Source organism: Leucopleurus acutus, assembly GCF_964270905.1.
Source record: "Leucopleurus acutus genome assembly, chromosome: 7".
Lineage (NCBI taxonomy): Eukaryota > Metazoa > Chordata > Mammalia > Artiodactyla > Delphinidae > Leucopleurus > Leucopleurus acutus.
This window is the reverse complement of record NC_139150.1, coordinates 90,124,168-90,143,695: the sequence shown is the minus strand read 5'-3', so window position 1 is coordinate 90,143,695 and position 19,528 is coordinate 90,124,168. Positions and strand designations below refer to the sequence as shown.

The following is a 19,528-nucleotide window of genomic DNA, read 5'->3' as shown; positions in this document are numbered from 1 at the left end:
CCAGGCTTCTGGGCGACCGGAATGCCTCCGTTCCCTGCCTCAAAGTTCGCGAAAGACCCCAAACTAAAATTCCCTACTTCATACTGAAGAGGGTTATCACCTTGTGTTCTCCTGGATATGGTCGGCGGAAGTGAGGTAGAGGAAGAAAAATAAAGAGACTCCCCCATTAAGTGCTCCCGGAACCTCCTCTAATGTGACATATTCGTCCTGGTTGCTCCAAGGCGCCACCAGGTCGGGGGGGGGTAGGTATGCCCTCGGGCTTTGGGTTCGAGGGAGTCAACTCTCTTGAAGCGTAGGGACTGCTGGGGGACGGCTGTGGAAAAGTAAGCAGGGATGGCAATGAGCCTGGGATGCTTGCGAGCGTGGGTTATAAGCTCGACAATCGCGCGTCATTCCCCTGCCTCCCCCGCCGAGTTCCGGGATGGTTCACGCCGGCAGCGCGCGAGGCTTGAAGAGCAGGACGTGGCGCGCTTCTGTTAGGCAGCTTCCCGTCAGCGCGACCCTATGGATTCCCAGCTGGTTGAGGCTCGCGCTTTGGAAGCCGAGATCACCGCTTTGAGGCGGGCGTGCGTGGAGCCGCCGGCGCCCGGGGAAGACACCTCCCGAGTTCGGTACGTGGCCTTCCTCAGGCCCAGTGGGAAGGGTGAAGATCTCTACTCCAGGCGCCCCGGACCTCCCCACAGACTTTTCCCGAGCACCAGACGTGGGCGGGAACTCGTTATCTGTTTCTTCCAACAGGGCTGAGAGTGATGAGTACACGCGTGGACCCCGTTGTAAACGTATTACCATATATTAACTGATTTAATCACACTCATGGGGAAGGTGTTTTCGTTTAAGGTGTTTCATTTCATTTCAAGGTCTTCTCATGCTCGTAACTATCAAGGTGAAAGTCTTGCTTATCTCCTTAGCAATCTTGCCTTTAGTGGGCAGCAGTATCTAGTTGGAATTTAAAAACTCTGGTTTCATGGTATTTGTTTTTATGAGTCACCTAACTGTGGCAAGTGATACTGATTTTTCGCTTACGGTAGTGATACGAAATTTCCTTTGAGAAATAATTTAGGTAAAAGTATAAGTTGATATAAAGAAGAGTAGGCAATATAGTCTATAGGAGAATTTGGCAGAAGCTGCGAAGGTGATTGTCATATACTGCAGGAGGGGAAGCATCCCTGTAAAGGAAGTGGGGGAACTCCCTGTTTAAAGGCGAACAGAGCCGTATGCACTAATAGAAATAACTGAAGAGTGCCGTCTACCATAGAGGGATGGCATCATGACGTCTTTGTTACTACCAATAGCCATGGTCTGTTAATTACTTACTAAGTGCTAGACTGAGAGATGCAAACGTCTTTATGTGCATCATCTCTTTTTTATTTATTTTTTTTATTTTTTTGTGGTACGCGGGCCTCTCACTGTTGTGGCCTCTCCCGTTGCGGAGCACAGGCTCCGGACGCGCAGGCTCAGCGGCCATGGCTCACGGGCCCAGCCGCTCCGCGGCACGTGGGATCTTCCCGGACTGGGGCACGAACCCGCGTCCCCTGCATCGGCAGGCGGACTCTCAACCACTGCGCCACCAGGGAAGCCCCATCATCTCTTTTTAATACCTACGACAATCCTCTGAGTTAGGTGCTGTTGTTAACACCGTTTTAGAGTTAGGAAATTGAGGCTCAGAGAAATTAAGTTGCTTGCCTGAAGTCTCAGAGAAGGTAAGTGTTAGAGCTGGATTGGAACCCAAAAATCAAACTTCAAAGCCCAGGCACTTTGCTTACTGGAAAAGGAGAGAAGGGATCCATGACAGTTAATTATGTACCTATTGTCTCAAGCTTGCAAGCTGCTTGAAAAGCAGAAACTGTCTTCATTTTTTAGTCAATTCTAATTTGACATAGATGCAGAGAGAATAAGATTTTCCTGAACTAACTGGACAAGAGTTGGTTGAAATTGGGAAGGAGGAGTTCTAAAGAAAATGTTTGCATGCATGTTGGAAGGGATCATGAAGGTAGAGGAAGCTGTAACTAGTAAAAGGGAGAGGGAAGTAGGTGAACAGGGAACAAATATGTTCCTCTGCAAGTGAGGGTGTAAATGTATCAGAATGCTTGCTACTCCAGGGCTGCTCCACAGATTGGAAGCTTTAGCATCACTTGGGTTGAAGAGAAATACAGATTTCAGCCCAATCCTGACCTACTGAGTCGGAATCTGCTTTTTAACTAGACCGTTGATGATTTTATGCATTTCAGAAAGTTTGAGTAAGCACCATGATGAAAGATGATTTCCTTACTGGCCACAGGATGTCATTTTTAGCTCAGGATAGTATGTAGAGTATCCATGTAACCTGAGTCTCCTCAATGATAAAGTTGAGAAAGTCAAAAGAGTCCAAGGTGTTTGGATTTAATATAGTTTTTTTTTAAATTTGTTACTTTTTTTTACATCTTTATTGGAGTATAATTGCTTTACAATGGTGTGTTAGTTTCTGCTTTATAACAAAGTGAATCAGTTATACATATACATATGTTCCCATATCTCTTCCCTCTTGTGTCTCCCTCCCTCCCACCCTCCCTATCCCACCCCTCTAGGTGGTCACAAAGCACTGAGCTGATCTCCCTGTGCTATGCGGCTGCTTCCCACTAGCTATCTATTTTATGTTTGGTAGTGTATATATGTCCATGACACTCTCTCACTTTGTCACAGCTTACCGTTCCCCCTCCCCATATCCTCAAGTCCATTGTCTAGTAGGTCTGTGTCTTTATTCCTGTCTTACCACTAGGTTCTTCACGACATTTTTTTTTCTTAGATTCCATATATATGTGTTAGCATACAGTATGTGTCTTTCCCTTTCTGACTTACTTCACTCTGTATGAAAGACTCTAGGTCCATCCACCTCACTACAAATAACTCAATTTCGTTTCTTTTTATGGCTGAGTAATATTCCATTGTATATATGTGCCACATCTTCTTTATCCATTCATCCGATGATGGGCACTTAGGTTTCCATCTCCTGGCTATTGTAAATAGAGCTGCAATGAACATTTTGGTACATGACTCTTTTTGAATTATGGTTTTCTCAGGGTTTATGCCCAGTAGTGGGATTGCTGGGTCATATGGTAGTTCTATTTGTAGTTTTTTAAGGAACCTCCATACTGTTCTCCATAGTGGCTGTACCAATTCACATTCCCACCAGCAGTGCAAGAGGGTTCCCTTTTCTCCACACTCTCTCCAGCATTTATTGTTTCTAGATTTTTTGATGATGGCCATTCTGACCGGTGTGAGATGATATCTCATTGTAGCTTTGATTTGCATTTCTCTAATAATTAATGACGTTGAGCATTCTTTCATGTGTTTGTTGGCAATCTGTATATCTTCTTTGGAGAAATGTCTATTTACTCTTCTGCCCATTTTTGGATTGGGTTGTTTTTTTGTTATTGAGCTGCATGAGCTGCTTGTAAATTTTGGAGACTAATCCTTTGTCAGTTGCTTCATTTGCAAATATTTTCTCCCATTCTGAAGGTTGTCTTTTGGTCTTGTTTATGGTTTCCTTTGCTGTGCAAAAGTTTTAACTTTCATTAGGTACCATTTGTTTATTTTTGTTTTTATTTCCTTTTCTCTAGGAGGTGGGTCACAAAGGATCTTGCTGTGATTTAAGTCATAGAGTGTTCTGCCTATGCTTTCCTCTAAGAGTTTGATAGTATCTGGCCTTACATTTAGGTCTTTAATCCATTTTGAGCTTATTTTTGTGTATGGTGTTAGGGAGTGTTCTAATCTCATACTTTTACATGTACCTGTCCAGTTTTCCCAGCACCACTTATTGAACAGATTGTCCTTTCTCCACTGTACATTCCTGCCCCCTTTATCAAAGATAAGGTGACCATATGTGCATGGGTTTATCTCTGGGCTTTCTATCCTGTTCCATTGATCTATCTTTCTGTTTTTGTGCCAGTGCCATACTGTCTTGATTACTGTAGCTTTGTAGTATAGTCTGAAGTCCGGGAGCCTGATTCCTCCAGCTCCGTTTTTCATTCTCAAGATTGCTTTGGCTATTCGGGGTCTTTTGTGTTTCCATACAAATTGTGAAATTTTTTGTTCTAGTTCTGTGAAAAATGCCAGTGGTAGTTTGATAGGGATTGCATTGAATCTGTAGATTGCTGTGGGTAGTAGAGTCATTTTCACAATGTTGATTCTTCCAATCCAAGAACATGGTATATCTCTCCATCTATTCGTATCATCTTTAATTTCTTTCATCAGTGTCTTATAATTTTGTGCATACAGGTCTTTTGTCTCCTTAGGTAGGTTTATTCCTAGATATTTTATTCTTTTTGTTGCAATGGTAAATGGGAGTGTTTTCTTGATTTCACTTTCAGATTTTTCATCATTAGTGTATAGGAATGCCAGAGATTTCTGTGCATTAATTTTGTATCCTGCTACTTTACCAAATTCATTGATTAGCTCTAGTAGTTTTCTGGTAGCATCTTTAGGCTTCTCTATGTATAGTATCATGTCATCTGGAAACAGTGACAGCTTTACTTCTTCTTTTCCTATTTGGATTCCTTTTATTTCCTTTTCTTCTCTGATTGCTGTGGCTAAAACTTCCAAAACTATGTTGAATAAGAGTGGTCAGAGTGGGCAACCTTGTCTTGTTCCTGATCTTAGTAGAAATACTTTCAGTTTTTCACCATTGAGGACGATGTTGGCTGTGGGTTTATCATATATGGCGTTTATTATGTTGAGGAAAGTACCTTCTATGCCTACTTTCTGGAGGGTTTTTATTATAAATGGGTGTTGAATTTTGTCAAAAGCTTTCTCTGCATCTATTGAGATGATCATATGGTTTTTCTCTTTCAGTTTGTTAATATGGTGTATCACATTGATTGATTTGCGTATATTGAAGAATCCTTGCATTCCTGGAATAAACCCCACTTGATCATGGTGTATGATCCTTTTAATGTGCTATTGGATTCTGTTTGCTAGTATTCTGTTGAGGATTTTTGCATCTATGTTCATCAGTGATATTGACCTGTGTTTTCTTTCTTTCTGACATCCATGTCTGGTTTTGGTATCAGGGTGATGGTGGCCTCATAGAATGAGTTTGGGAGTGTTCCTCCCTCTGCTATATTTTGGAAGAGTTTGAGAAGGATAGGTGTCAGCTCTTCCCTAAATGTTTGACAGAATTCGCCTGTGAAGCCATCTGGTCCTGGGCTTTTGTTTGTTGGAAGATTTTTAATCACAGTTTCAATTTCAGTGCTTGTGATTCGTCTGTTCATATTTTCTATTTCTTCCTGATTCAGTCTTGGCAGGTTGTGCATTTCTAAAATTTGTCCATTTCTTCCAGGTTGTCCATTTTATTGGCATAGAGTTGCTTGTAGTAATCTCTCATGATCTTTTGTATTTCTGTAGTGTCAGTTGTTACTTCTCCTTTTTCATTTCTAATTCTATTGATTTGAGTCTTCTCCCTTTTGTTCTTGATGAGTCTGGCTAATGGTTTATCAATTTTGTTTATCTTCTCAAGGAACCAGCTTTTAGTTTTATTGATCTTTGCTATCGTTTCTTTCATTTGTTTTTCATTTATTTCTGATCTGATCTTTATAATTTCTTTCCTTCTGCTAACTTTGGGGGTTTTTTGTTCTTCTTTTTCTAATTGCTTTAGGTGTAAGTTTAGGTTGTTTATTTGAGATTTTTCTTGTTTCTTGAGGTAGGATTGTATTTCTGTAAACTTCCATCTTAGAACTGCTTTTGCTGCATCCCATAAGTTTTGGGTCGTTGTGTTTTCATTGTCATTTGTTCTAGGTATTTTTTGATTTCCTCTTTTATTTCTTCAGTGATCTCTTTATTGTTTAGCCTCCATGTGTTTGTATTTTTTACAGTTTTTTCCTGTAATTGATGTCTAGTTTCATAGCGTTGTGGTCAGAAAAGATACTTGTTATGATTTCAGTTTTCTTTAATTTACCAAGGCTTGATTTGTGATCCAAGATATGGTCTATCCTGGAGAATGTTCCATGAGCACTTGAGAAGAAATTGTATTCTGTTGTTTTTGAACGGAATGTCCTATAAATATCAGTGAAGTCCCTCTTGTTTAGTGTGTCATTTAAAGCTTGTGTTTCCTTATTTATTTTCACTTTGGGTGACCTGTCCGTTGGTGAAAGTGGGGTGTTTAAGTCCTCTACTATTATTGTGTTACTGTCAATTTCCCTGGTAGTTCTATTTTTCACTTTCTGAGGACCCTCCATACTGTTTTCAGTAGTGGCTGCATAAATTTAAATTGCCACCAACAGTGCACGAGTATTCTTATTTCTCCACATCCTCACCAACACCTGTTGTTTCTTGCATTTTTGATAATAACCATTCTAAGAAGTGTGAGGTTATGTCTTCTTATTGTTTTGATTTGTATTTCCCTGATGATTAGTGATGCTGAGCACCTTTTCATGTACCTCATGGGCTTCTGTATGTCTTCTTTGGAAAAATGTCTGTTGAAATCCTTTGCTCATTTTAGATTGTATGTGGATTTTTGCTATTCAGTTGTATGAGTTCCTTATACATTTTGGATATTGACTCCTTAGGGGATAAATAAGTTGCACATATTTTCTTACATTCCATAGGTTTCCTTTTCACTTTGTTGATGGTTTCCTTTGCTGTCTACAAGCTTTTTAATTTGATGTACTTCTACTTGTTGTTTATTTTTGCTTTTCTGGCCTAACTTTTTCGTGGCAAATCCAAAAAATTATTGACAGGACCAATGTCAAGGAGCTCACTGCTTATGTTTTCTTCTAGGATTTTTATAGTTTCAGGTCTTTAATCCATTTTAAGTTAACTTTTGTGTATGGTGTAAGATAGTGGTTCCTTCTTCCTTTTTCTTCTGGCTGTCCAGTTTTCCCAACCCATTTATTGAAGAAACTGTCCTTTCCCCATTGTGTATTCTTGGCTTCTTTGTCATAAATTAATTGACCATATATGAATGGGTTTATTTCTGGGCTTTTTTTCCTCTTCTGTTGATCTATGTGTCTGTTTTATGCCAATACTATATTGCTTTCGTTATTATAGCTTTGTAATCTAGTTTGAAATCAAGACTTTTGATGCCTCCGGGATTGTTCTTTCTCAAGAATTCTTTAGCTATTCCAGGTCTTTTGTGGTTCCATACAAACAGTAGGATTTTTTCCTATTTCTGTGAAAAATGCTATTGGAATTTTGTTAGAAATTGTATTGAATCTGGTGATTGCATTGGGTAGTATGGACATTTAAACAATATTCTTCTTATCCATGAGTATGGAATATCTTTTCAAATATTAGTATTTTGTCAGTTTCTTTTTTCAGTGTCTTATAATTTTCAGTGTATAGGTCTTTTACCTCCTTTGTTAAATTTATTCCTAGGTATTTAATTCTTTTTGATGCAGTTATATATGGGATTGGTTTCTTATTTTCTTTTTCTGATAGTTTGTTATTAGTGTATAGAAACACAACAGATTTTTGTATTGGTTTTGTATCCTGCAACTTTACTAGTTTGTTTCCTAGTTTTAACAGTTTTATGGTAGAGTCTTTGGGGTTTTCTCTAAATAATATGTCATCTGCAAATACTTACAGTGTTACTTCTTCCTTTCTGATTTGAATGCCTTTTATTTCTTTTTCTTGTTTACCTGTTCTGGCTAGGACTGCCATTACTATGTTGAATAAGTGTGGTGAAAGTGAGCATCCTTTGTCTTGTTCCTGAACTCAGAGGAAAAACTTTCTGCTTTTCACTGTTCAGTATGATGTTAGCTGTGGACTTGTCATGTGGCCTTTATTATTTTGAGGTAAATTTCCTCTATACCCACTTTGTTAAGAATTTTGGTCATAAATGGATGTTGAATTTTGTCAAGACATTTTTCTGCATCTATTGAGATGATCACATGGTTTTTATCCTTCATTCTGTTAATGGGGTGTATCAGACTGATTTGCAGATTTGAACCATTCTTGCATTCCTGGACTAAATCCCAGTTGTTCCTGGTGTATGTTGCTTAACGTATTGCTGAATTAGCTTTGTTAATGGTTTGTTGAGGACTTATGTTTATGTTCATCAGGGATATTGGCCTTATAATTTTCTTTTCTTGTAGTGTTCATGTCTGAGTTTGGTATCAGGGTAAAGGCCTCATAAAATGATTTTGTAAGTTTTCCCTCTCTTCTGTTTTTTGGAAGAGTTTGAGAAGGATTGGTTTGCTTCTTTAAATATTTGGTAGAATTCACTAGTGAAGCCATCTGGTCCTGGACTTTTATTTGTAGGTAGGATTTTAAACACTAATTCCATTTCCTTATTATTAATTGTCTGCTCAGTTTTTCTGTTTCTTCATGATTCAGTCTTGTTCTATGTTTCTAGAAGTTTTTCTGTTTTATCTGGATTGTCCAGTTTGTTGGCATATAATTTTTCATACTTTGTTATGACGTGAGTGGTTTCGTTTGTGTTTCTGTGGTGTCAGTTGTAATGTCTCTTCTTTCATTTTGATTTTATTTGTGTCTTCTCTCTCTCTCTCTTTTTGATTATTCTAGCTAAAGTTTTGTCTATTTTGTTTACTTTTTGACTAACCAGCTCTTGGTTTCCTTGATCTTTTCTATCACCTTTTTAGGCTGTATTTCATTCTTTTCCTTCTCTGATCTTTGATATTTCCCTCTACTAACTTTGGGCTTCATTTGTTTTTTATTTGAGATGATTTGTTACTGCTTTTTATTGCTATGAACTTCCCTCTGAGAATGACTTTTGCTACAGCCCACAGTTTGGTGTGTTTTATTTCTGTTTTCATTTGTCTCATGGTACTTTTTTACTTCTCTTTTGATTTTTCTTTTGACTCATTCAGTCATTCAGTAGGATGTTGTTTAATCTCCATATATTTGTGAATTTTCTAGTTTTCTTGTAATTTATTTCTAGTATAATATCATTGTGGTTGGAAAAGATGCTTGATATAATTTCAGTCTTCTTAAATTTATTAAGACTCGTTTTGTGGCTTGACATATGGCTTATCCTGGAGAATGTTCCTTGTGTGCTTGGGAAGAATGTGTAGTCTTTCTTTTGAGTGGAATATTCTGTGTATGTCTGTTAAGTTCTTAAGGTCTAAATGTGTCATTTAAGACCAATGTTTCTTTATTGATTTTCTCTCTGGATGATCTACATGTTGATGTAAGTGGTGTGCTAAAATCCCCTACTGTTGTATTGCTGTCTATTTCTCTCTTTAAGGTCTGTTAACATTGTTTTATATATTTAGGTGCTCCTATATCGGGTGCATAAATATTTACCACTGTGTCCTCTTGTTGGATTAACTCCTTTATCATTATATAATGACCACCTTTGTCTCTTATTACAACTTTGTCTTAAAGCCTTTTTTTTTCTGATGTAAATATGCTACTTTAGCTTCCTTTTAGTTTCCATTTGGGTGGAATATCTTTTTCCATCCCTTCACTTTCAGTGTGTATGTCCTTACATCTGAAGTGAGTATCTTGTAAGCAGCATGATGGGTCATTTGTTGTTTTTTAAATCTAGTCAGCCACTCTGTGCTTTTTGATTGAAGAATTTAGTCCATTTGTATTTAAAGTAATTTATGATAGGTGTGTGCTTATTGCCATTTTATTTTCTGGAAGTTTTGTAGTTCCATTGCTCCTTTCTTCATCTCTAGCTCTCTCCTTTTGTGATTCAGTGATTTTCTATAGTGGTATGCTTAGATTCCTTTTTATCTTTTTTGTGTCTGCTGTAGCTTTTTGCTCTGTGGGTACCATGAGGGTTACATAAAACATGTTTATAACTGTCTGTTTTAAGTTGACAATAACTTAAGTTCTAACACATTCTAAATCTCTGCATTTTTACTCCCTCCCCCAATGTTTTATGTTTTTGATGTCACAATTTAGGTCTTATATTGTGTATACCATAACAAATTGTTGTATTTATCGTTGTTTTTACTACTTTTGTTTTTCAACCTTCATATTAGCTTTTAGGTGATTAACCTACCACCATTGCACCATTAGATTATTCTGAATTCTTCTATATATTCACCTTTACCAGTGAGAACTATACTTTCTTGTTTCCTGCTTCTACTTATTGACCTTTTGTGTCGGAGAAGTTCTTTTAACATTTCTTGTAGGGCCTATCTGGTGGTGATGAACTCCTTTAGCTTTTGGTTGTCTGGAAAACTATCTTTGCTTTAATTCTGAAGGACCACTCTGCCAGTAGGGTATTATTGGTTGGCAGTTTTTGTCTGTCAGCCTTTGGATATATCATGCCACTTCCTTCTGGCCTGCAGAGTTTCTGCTGAAAACTCTGATAGTCTTTTGGGGTTCCCTGGTACATAACAAGTTGTTTTTCCCTTGCTGCTTTTAAGAATCTCTCCTTGTCTTTAACTTTTGATATTTTAATTTTAATGTGTCTGATGTGGGTCTCTTTAGGTTCCTCTTATTTGGTACTCTCTATGCTTCCTAGATCTGATGTCTGTTTCTTTTCCCAGGTTAGGAAAGTTTCCTGCAATTATTTCTTCAAATAAGTTTTCTGCCCCTTTCTCTCCTCTCCTTCAAGGACCCCTATAATTTGAAAGCTGGTCCATTTGTTGTTGCCCCATAAGTCTTTTAAGCTATTTTAGCTTTTTTTCTTTTTCATTCTTTTTCCTTTTTGCTGTTCTGATTGGATAACTTACATTGCCATAATTTCAAGTTCACTGATCCTTTTTACTGCTTCATCTAGTCTGATGTTGACCCCCTCTATTGAATTTTTCAGTTCAGTTATTGTAGTCTTCAGGTCTATGACCCCTACTTGGTATTTTCTTATAGTTTCTCTCTCTTTGTTGAAATTCTCATTTTGTTTATCCATTGTTCTCCTGAGCTCTGTGAACATCTTTATGATCATTATTTTGAACTTCTTATAAGGTAAATCACTTACCTCCATTTGATTAAGGTATTTTCTTGAGGCTTTATCTTGTCCTTTCATTTGGAACATATTCCTGTGTTTCTTCATTTTCTTGACTCTCTGTGTTGGTTTCTATGTATTAGATAAAACAGCCCTCTCTTGCAGTCTTGGAAGAGTGACCTTGTGTAGTAGATGAACTTTATTGTTCAACTCTGTCTTGGTTTTCTCTCAAACCTTGGTGTTGTCCAAGCAGCCTATTTATTCTTAGCTGCTCCCAGTAGTTGAGGGTACCTCAAGACTTGTCAGTGTCGCAAAGGGGAGGTTCTCAGTCAGCAGGTAGGTAGATTCAGGCTGATTGGCAAGAAGAAGCTCAGGGAGGAGCTTTTTTTTTTTTTTTTTTTTTTTGCGGTACACTGGCCTCTCACTGTTGTGGCCTCTCCCGTTGCGGAGCACAGGCTCCGGACGTGCATGCTCAGTGGCCATGGCTCACGGGCCCAGCCACTCCGCAGTATGTGGGATCTTCCCAGACCGGGGCACGAACCCATGTTCCCTGCATTGGCAGGCGGACTCTCAACCACTGCGCCACCAGGGAAGCCCCCAGGGAGGAGCTTTTAAAGTACGCAAATATACCTCGAGGGAAGACTGCTCCCTCTGCTCTGAGCCCTGGTAATAGCCAGGTAAGAAGTGTTTCTTCGTTTGTTACTTTTCTTTCGAAATCGTGAACATAAGCCCTGCTGGCCACCAGAGCCAGGCTATAAAGGGATGTGTCCTCTGGACAGCATTCACAACAGTTGGGGTGCACAAGCCCCTGTCTTGGAGACACTGATGACTTGGGGCCTGGTCGGATGGAAAACATGAAGGGTAGCATCCTCTGGCCTCCTCAGTCTCTGCAGAGGATTGTAATTGGGCCCTGAATGTGTGTTTAATGATAAGCCTGCCACTCAGGCTCCAGTTCTGAAGACAAGCTTATTTGTCTCTTTCACAGTAAGATTAGGCCTGCATTTTAGTCTGCTATATCTCCACTGTGCCCTGGGGCCATTAGTCATTTAAGAACTATTTCTCCTTTTGTTACAGTGTTACGGGACCCACAATAAGTTCTGTTGACTGCCAGAGCCCAGTGAATAAGAGGTGTCCAACTGGGCAGCAGCCACAAAAATCAGGGTTCCAAAGAGTGCACAAACTCCTTTCCAGGAGATACTGGTGATATGGAGTAAGACAGAGAGAGAGTACAAAGATGATGCTCTGGCCTCTTTCTTTGGAGGTATTTAAGTAGGCTCTTGTATGATGTTAAATTAGAAGTCTTCAGGCCAAAGATTTAAGGTAAGGAAGTAGGCCTCTTAAACAGAAACACTGGTTGCTTTTTTGTTGGCTGCCTCTGTGCTGGGTTCCGGGGTAGGTGAGTCTGCATGCATGAGCCCTTTAAGAACTGTTTCTCCGTTCCCTATAGTGGGGGTCCCCAACCCCTGGGCCACGGACCACTACCGGTCTGTGGCCTGTTAGGAACCGGGCTGCACAGCAGGAGGTGAGTGGTGGCAGAGTGAGTGAAGCTTCATCTGTATTTACAGCTGCTCCCCACAGGTCACATTACTGCCTGAGCTCTACCTCGTATGAGCATTATGGTAAGTTGTACAATTATTTCATTACATATTACAATGTAATAATAATAGAAATAAAGTGCACAATAAATGTAATGTGCTTGAATCCTCCCGAAACCATCCCCGCCCCCCGCCCCGGTCTGTGAAAAAATTGTCTTCCATGAAACTGGTCTCTGGTGCCAAAAAGGTCGGAGACTGCTGCCCTTTAGCCTTGTGAATCTCATGGACCCAAGTCTTGTTGGCTTTCAAAGCTAGATATTTTAGGGGCTTATTTTAGGGCCTCTCAGGTGCTGGTCTTAAAATTTGGGGTGCCAGCTGTGCTGTTCATACCTTTCACTCCTCAGGGAGCAGGTCGGGGTTGTTAGTCCCTCTTGATTGTGGGTTGCCGTGCAACAGGTGGCTTTTATGTGGATTGTGTCTCAGCCTCTACTATCCATTTCAACATAGGCTTTTTCTCATTTGCCTGATGTGTAGGAGCTGCTCAGCTGGCTTTTGGGTTTCTTTCAGAGAAAATTGTTTCATATGTACGTGTAGATTTGGTGTGACTATGGGAGGAGGGTGAATTCATCATCCTCTTATGTAGCCACTTTGAACGTAGAACTATTTCTCCCTTCAACTGTCTCAGTTTTTGCTTTGAAATATAGTCAGCTCTGTATCTGCAGGTTTCATATCCACAGGTTCTGCATCCATGGATTTTGGTATTTGTGGTGAGTCAAGGAACCAATACCCTACAGATACTGAAGGAAAACTGTATTTTGATATCTGTCATTAGATTTGTAAATGTTTATAATTTTTATGTCTTGCTGTATTGAACCTTTCATTAATATATATATTTTTTTCTTTGTCTCTTATAACCTCTTTTGACATAAACTCTATTTTGTTTGATATTAGTATCCCCAGTCCTGCTCTCTTTCGGTTCCTTTTTGCATGGAGTATCTTCTTCCATCCTTTCACTTTTAGTCTTTGTATCTGAAGTGATTCTCTTATAGACAGCATATGGTTGAAGCCTGTGGTTTTATCAGTTCTTCCAAACTCAGTCTTCTGTTTGGAGGATTTAACCCCTTTACATTTAAATAAGTACTTATAAGGAGAGATTTATTTCTGTCATTTTGCTCTTTGTTTTTCTTGTGTGTGCCCTTAAGCTCTTTTGTCCCTCATTTCCTGCATTTCTGTCTTTTGAGAAGTGCTTAAATTTCTTTCTCATTTGCTTTGATAAATATTCTTTAGCTATTTTCTTTGTGGTTATCAGAGGGATTATAAATAATATGCTAAAGTTACAACACTCTTAATTTGAATTTATACACACCTCATTTCAATAACATACAAAAATTCTGCCTGCTTACAGCTCCATCCCCACTGTTTTTGTTTTTTTATGTCACAGAATTACATCTTAATACTTTTGTGCCCCTGAACATAAACTAATAATTCTTTTAAATGCATTCATCTCTTAAATTTTGTAGAAAACATGGAGTTACAGATGAAAGTTATAGTACCTTCAGACTAATAATTTTTTAAAATGTTAAATCATGTAGGAAAAGAAGTTCAGTTACAAGCCATTGTTACCATACTAGTAGATTTTATATGCCCATATACTAATTTTATTGAGATCTTTATTTCTCCACATGGCTTCATGTTATTGTCTAGTGTACTTTTATTTTACTTTACAGGACTGCCTTGAGCATTTCTTGGAGGTCATGTCTAGTGGTAACAAACTTCCTCAGCTTTTGTTTATTTGAAAATGTGTTGATTTCTTCCTCACTTTTTTTTTTTTTAATATTTATTTATTTGGCTGCACCGGGTCTTAGTTGCGGAGCACAGGATCTTTAGTTGCAGCATGTGAACTCTTATTTGCAGCACGTGGGATCTAGTTCCCTGACCAGGAATCAAACCCAGGCCCCCTGCATTGGGAGCTCGGAGTCTTAGCTGTTGGACCACCAGGGAAGTCCCACTTCCTCACTTTTGAAAGAAAATTTTGCCAGAAGGATTGTTGGTTGATGGTTTTCTTCGTTTAGCACTTTGAATGTATTGGCCCGCTGTTTTCTGGCCTCCAAAACTTCTGATGAGAAATTTGCTCTTATATTGTTGAGGATCCGTTATATGTGATGATTTGCTTTTCTCTTGCTGCTTTCAAAATCTCTCTTTACCCTTGGTTTTTGAAAATTTGTTTATGTCTCATTGTGACCCTCTTTGAGTTCATCTTATTTAGAATTAGTTGAGCTTTTTGAATGTTAGCCTTCATGTCTCTCATCAAGTTTGGTACACTTTTTACCATTCTTTCTTTCTTTTTTTTTTTTTTTTTTTTAATTTTTGGCTGCATTGAGTCTTCGTTGCTGCATGCAGGCTTTCTCTAGTTGTGGCGAGTGGGAGCTACTCTTTGTTGCAGTGCACGGGCTTCTTATTGCAGTGGCTTCTCTTGTTGCGGAGCACGGGCTCTAGGTGCACAGGCTTCAGTAGTTGTGCCATGCGGGCTCAGTATTTGTGGCTCTCAGGCTCTAGAGTGCAGGCTCAGTAGTTGTGGCACGTGGGCTTAGTTGCTCTGCAGCATGTAGGATCCTCCCGGACCAGGGCTCGAACCTGTGTCCCCTGCGTTGCCAGGTGGATTCTTAACCACTGCGCCCCCCCCAGGGCAGCCCTTTACCATTATTTCTTCAAATAGTCTTTCCTCCCCTTTTCCTCTTGCTTTTCCTACTGGTACTCCCACAATGCATACGCTGGTCCTTGTGGTTGTGTCCCACTCGTCCCTTAGGCTCTGTTTGCTTTTCTTCAGTGTTTTTTCCTTCTGTTCCTCAGTCTCCGTTTCCAGTGTCTTATCTTCAAGTTCACTGATTCATTATTCTGTCTGCTCAAATCTGCCTTTGAATTCCTCTGGTGAATTTTTCATTTTAGTTATTGTACTTTTCAGGTCTAGAATTTCTTTTTGGTTTTCTGTCTTTATACTGATGTTTCCATTTTGTTCACAAATCGTCTTCTTAACTTTCTCCACATTTTCCTTTATTTCTTTGAGCATCTTTTTTTTTTTATACTTCTTTGTGCATTATTTTTTTATTATTTTTTATTTTTTTTAACATCTTTATTGGGGTATAATTGCTTTACAATGGTGTGTTAGTTTCTGCTTTATAACAAAGTGAATCAGTCATACATAAACATATGTTCCCATATGTCTTCCCTCCTGCATCTCCCTCCCTCCCACCCTCCCTATCCCACCCCTCCAGGCTGTCACAAAGCACCGAGCCAATATCCCTGTGCCATGTGGCTGCTTCCCACTAGCTATCTACCTTACTACGTTTGTTAGTGTGTATATGCCCATGACTCTCTCTCGCCCTGTCACAGCTCACCCTTCCCCCTCCCCATAACCTCAAGTCCGTTCTCTAGGAGGTCTGCGTCTTTATTCCTGCTTTACCCCTAGGTTCTTCATGACATTTTTTTTCTTAAATTCCATATATATGTGTTAGCATACGGTATTTGTCTTTTTCTTTCTGACTTACTTCACTCTGTATGACAGACTCTAGGTCTATCCACCTCATTACAAATAGCTCAATTTCGTTTCTTTTTATGGCTGAGTAATATTCCTTTTATGGCTGAGTAATATTCCTGAGCATCTTTAAGACTTCTGTTTTAAAGTCTTTGTCTGATATATCTGCCATTAAGTCTTTTTCAGGGACAGATTCTTTTGAATATTTTTTTTCTTTGAATGGGCCATGCTTTTCTGTTTTTTTGTATGCCTTGTGATATTTTGTTGAACACTGGACATTTTAATTTAATAATGTGGTAACTCTGGAAATCAGATTTCTCTCCCCTCTTCCCCAGTGTTTGCACTTTTTTGTTATTGTTTTAGGTTGTTTTGTTGTTGTTGTAGGCTGTCTGTGTGCTGAGGATCAGCCTGAAGTGTAAACTTAATGTCTAATTATGTCTTTTCTGAGCTTTTACTTGGGTATGTGCAATCATTTTCTAATTTTCCCCACATATTTAGTTTGATTTTTCATGTCCTAGTCTTTAATGTCTGACTCCTGAAAAAGAAAAGACAAAAATGATGGTGGGAAACAAAAAGCAACAGCTCTTTAAATATTCTTAATGCTACCTCAGCCAGAGGGTAGGGGCTTGCAGCAGTGACTACCCTCCTCTTTGTCTGCTTCTCTGTGATCAGCAGCCGCAATCAGCAACAGGAGCACAGATACTCAATATTTGGGGGACAGAGTCCTTTTTGCCCACTCTTGCTCCCCTAAGCTGTGTGCAGGTGGCTCCAAGAACATGTGCACAGCTGCTTGCCATGTTGTTGGAGGGGGCGTGGGTAGCTACTACTGTGCTAAGAGCTGAAATTGCCCACGATTTACTGTAACGTATGTTTAAGCCTTCTCCATGAAGTTGCAAGCCTTCAGCAGTCTCCAGAGTTCCAAAAAAGTTATATCAGACAGATTCCGCCACTGCAATTGCTTCCTAGTTGGGGAGATAGGTTCCTGGTGCTTCCTACTCTGCCATCTTCATAGAATCCTAGATCATTGAGTTTTAAACTCAAGTCTTGTGTAGATTTGCTTTTAAAGAAAAAAATCTTCTTGTGAACATCTAATTTGGGGCAAAAAAAATATGCTACTAAGACAAATTTGCAAATAATAAATAAAACTACAAAACCATAAAACCCATATCCCCAATTCATTCAGAATAGCATCATTAATTGTAATGGACCAGTGATGTTTTGCTCAAAGTAAATTACTGCTATGAATGAGAATATACAGGTTATCTTTTTATTTTGTGGTAATATATACATAACATAAAACTTACCATTTTAACCCTTTTGAAGTATATAGTTTAGTTCACATTGTTGTGCAACCATCACATCATTATCCATCTCTAAAATGATTTCATTGTCCCACAGAGAAACTTTGTACCCAGTAAACAATAACTCCCCATTTTTCCATTTCTCAGCCACAAGTTCTTTCTTGAGTTCTGCATATCTGTCCTTTAGTGTGATTACTTAGTTCTCTTATCAGTTTGCTCTGTTGGAAATACCTTGAAATTTTCATCCGTAGTTTGCTGTGTCATTGTTTAGTATTCACTTGGGAGGAACTCATTTATATAAAGATTATCTCTGTTCTTTTGTTCATTAGCTTTATCTATTTAATTTTCAAAAAGCAAATACAAAAGAACATGTTGTAGTCTCTCAGATGACATAGAATATACTTATAGTGATATTTTAAATTAGCATTAAAACAAAGTTTAAAAAATTTCTACAGGCTTTATACAAGTTTTGAAATATGAGTGTGAAGATACAGTTAGGTTATTCTTTATAGACATGGTATATGGTCATAAGAACATAGGCTAATGTAGTGGAATTAGAAAAGGAGGGATAGCTATGTGGGGGAGCAGAAAAGATGACCTCAGATCCAGATGTGAGAGGAGTAATAGAGCAAGGGTGACCCTCAAGAAATGGAACCTGCTATAGCAGGGGACAGATTTTATCATTAACAAGAGTAGGGAAATTTGAAGGAAAAACTAATTTGAAGAAGAAAACATTTGATGCTTTATCAAGTTAAATCTACCTTGCAGGAAGAAGAGATGATTAAAGGTGTGTTTTAGGAGTTACTGGCATAAAATAGCTGAGATTAATCACCAGATATTCTTCTGGAATGAGAGAATGCATATTCAGAAGAGCAGAGGCAAGAGTGTTAGGGTTTTCTTCTAACACGGGAGACAAAAAGCAGGGACAGTGGAAGACCCAAGATGTAAAATGAGAATCAGGATAATCATGCCCCAGAAGGAAAGGAAAGCATGTTTAAGATAGTGGAAGTCAGCAGTGTAGAATGTGGCTGATAGCATGATGGCAATAAAGGATTACAAAAAATAAAATATCATTTAATGTGATTATTTGCTGAAATTTTACTTTTTTCAAGAAAAACAGAGCTATGTTTTCAGTGCAGAATATCTGATTACAGTGTTGTTTAGAGATTATGCTATTCGTTATTTGTTTGGAATTTTTACCTCTATACTCTTCAATTTCGCAAGAATCTCTTTCTGAGTATAAAATGCTTTGTGATACTTCACTTGTTTTAGAAGTTGAAGCTAGATGATTTATTTTGTCTTTAGGTTCATCATATCTTTTAAAATAGTTTGAGGCGCCTTGGGATATCAGACATTTAGGTTGGAACACTTTAAATATTCCAGCCTAAACAGACATTTTAATTTTACAAAGTACTCCTGTTATAATTTATTTTATATCTGTTTCTAATATGTAGGAAAATGGTATTATAACTTGGTTAGGTTTGTTTTATATTGAGATTAATGATTGCAGTGTTAGTAGCCACATTGGTTTTAAGAAAAATCTTACTGGCTTTAAGAAAAATCTTACTAGTTTTAATGGGAAGAGAGTAAGAAGGATAAAATGGGAATGGTTTGAAGAAATTTATAGATACTAGTTGAAACACTTATTAGTGGTTTCTTACTTGAAGTAATTATTTGTGGCATTTGCTTTTTAGAAAATCATTTCGAGAAGTATACCAAGCAGATTCTGAAGGATGGGAATTGTCAAAAGATCTGAGAAGTCATCTTGGACATTTAGAATCAGAACTTCAGTTTCTAAGTACGCTTACTGGCATCAGTATAAGACATTACTCCAAGAAGACAGAGGACCTAACGAGCACTGAGATGACAGAAAAGAGTAAGCATTAGTTTCTTTCTTTCTTTTTTTTTTTTGGCTGCACTGTGTGGCATCTTAGTTTCCCGACCAAGGATTGAACCTGGGCCCACGGCAGTGTAAGTGCGGAGTCTTAACCATTACGCATCCAGGGAATTTCCAGAGTAAGCATTCATTTTAATCTAGAAGTGGTACTGAAGTTTACCTTATTATACATAGGAAATTGGTTGCCTTATCGCTGAATTAAAATTCTGCAAGATAATGATTTGAATGTGTGGTTGTGGTAAACTTGTTTTGTCAAGTGTCTATTCAATATCACAGTGTGTGTAATACTCTTAAAAGCTGCCTGAGGTAGATATTAAAGAAGACACAGTCTGTCATTATGTAACTTAATAGTCAAGTAACAGCCATAAGTGACTTTAAGAACAGTAGCAGCATTAATTTGTAAATCTTAGCTGTTGTTCACTACTGACATGA

General features: G+C 38.4%; 1 protein-coding gene across 1 annotated transcript in view; it reads left to right on the top strand.

The window, feature by feature from the left end:
• Positions 1-504: 504 nt before the first annotated feature.
• The window catches only part of CENPP (centromere protein P), a gene marked incomplete at its 5' end in the record, with an annotated part of 225,920 nt that continues 206,896 nt past the window's right edge, over positions 505-19,528 (top strand). Inside the window, 2 exons of the mRNA XM_082842608.1 lie at positions 505-611; positions 18,894-19,075. Of these exons, the coding sequence (XP_082698734.1) occupies positions 505-611; positions 18,894-19,075 (289 nt within the window). The remainder of the gene's footprint in view (positions 612-18,893; positions 19,076-19,528) is intronic.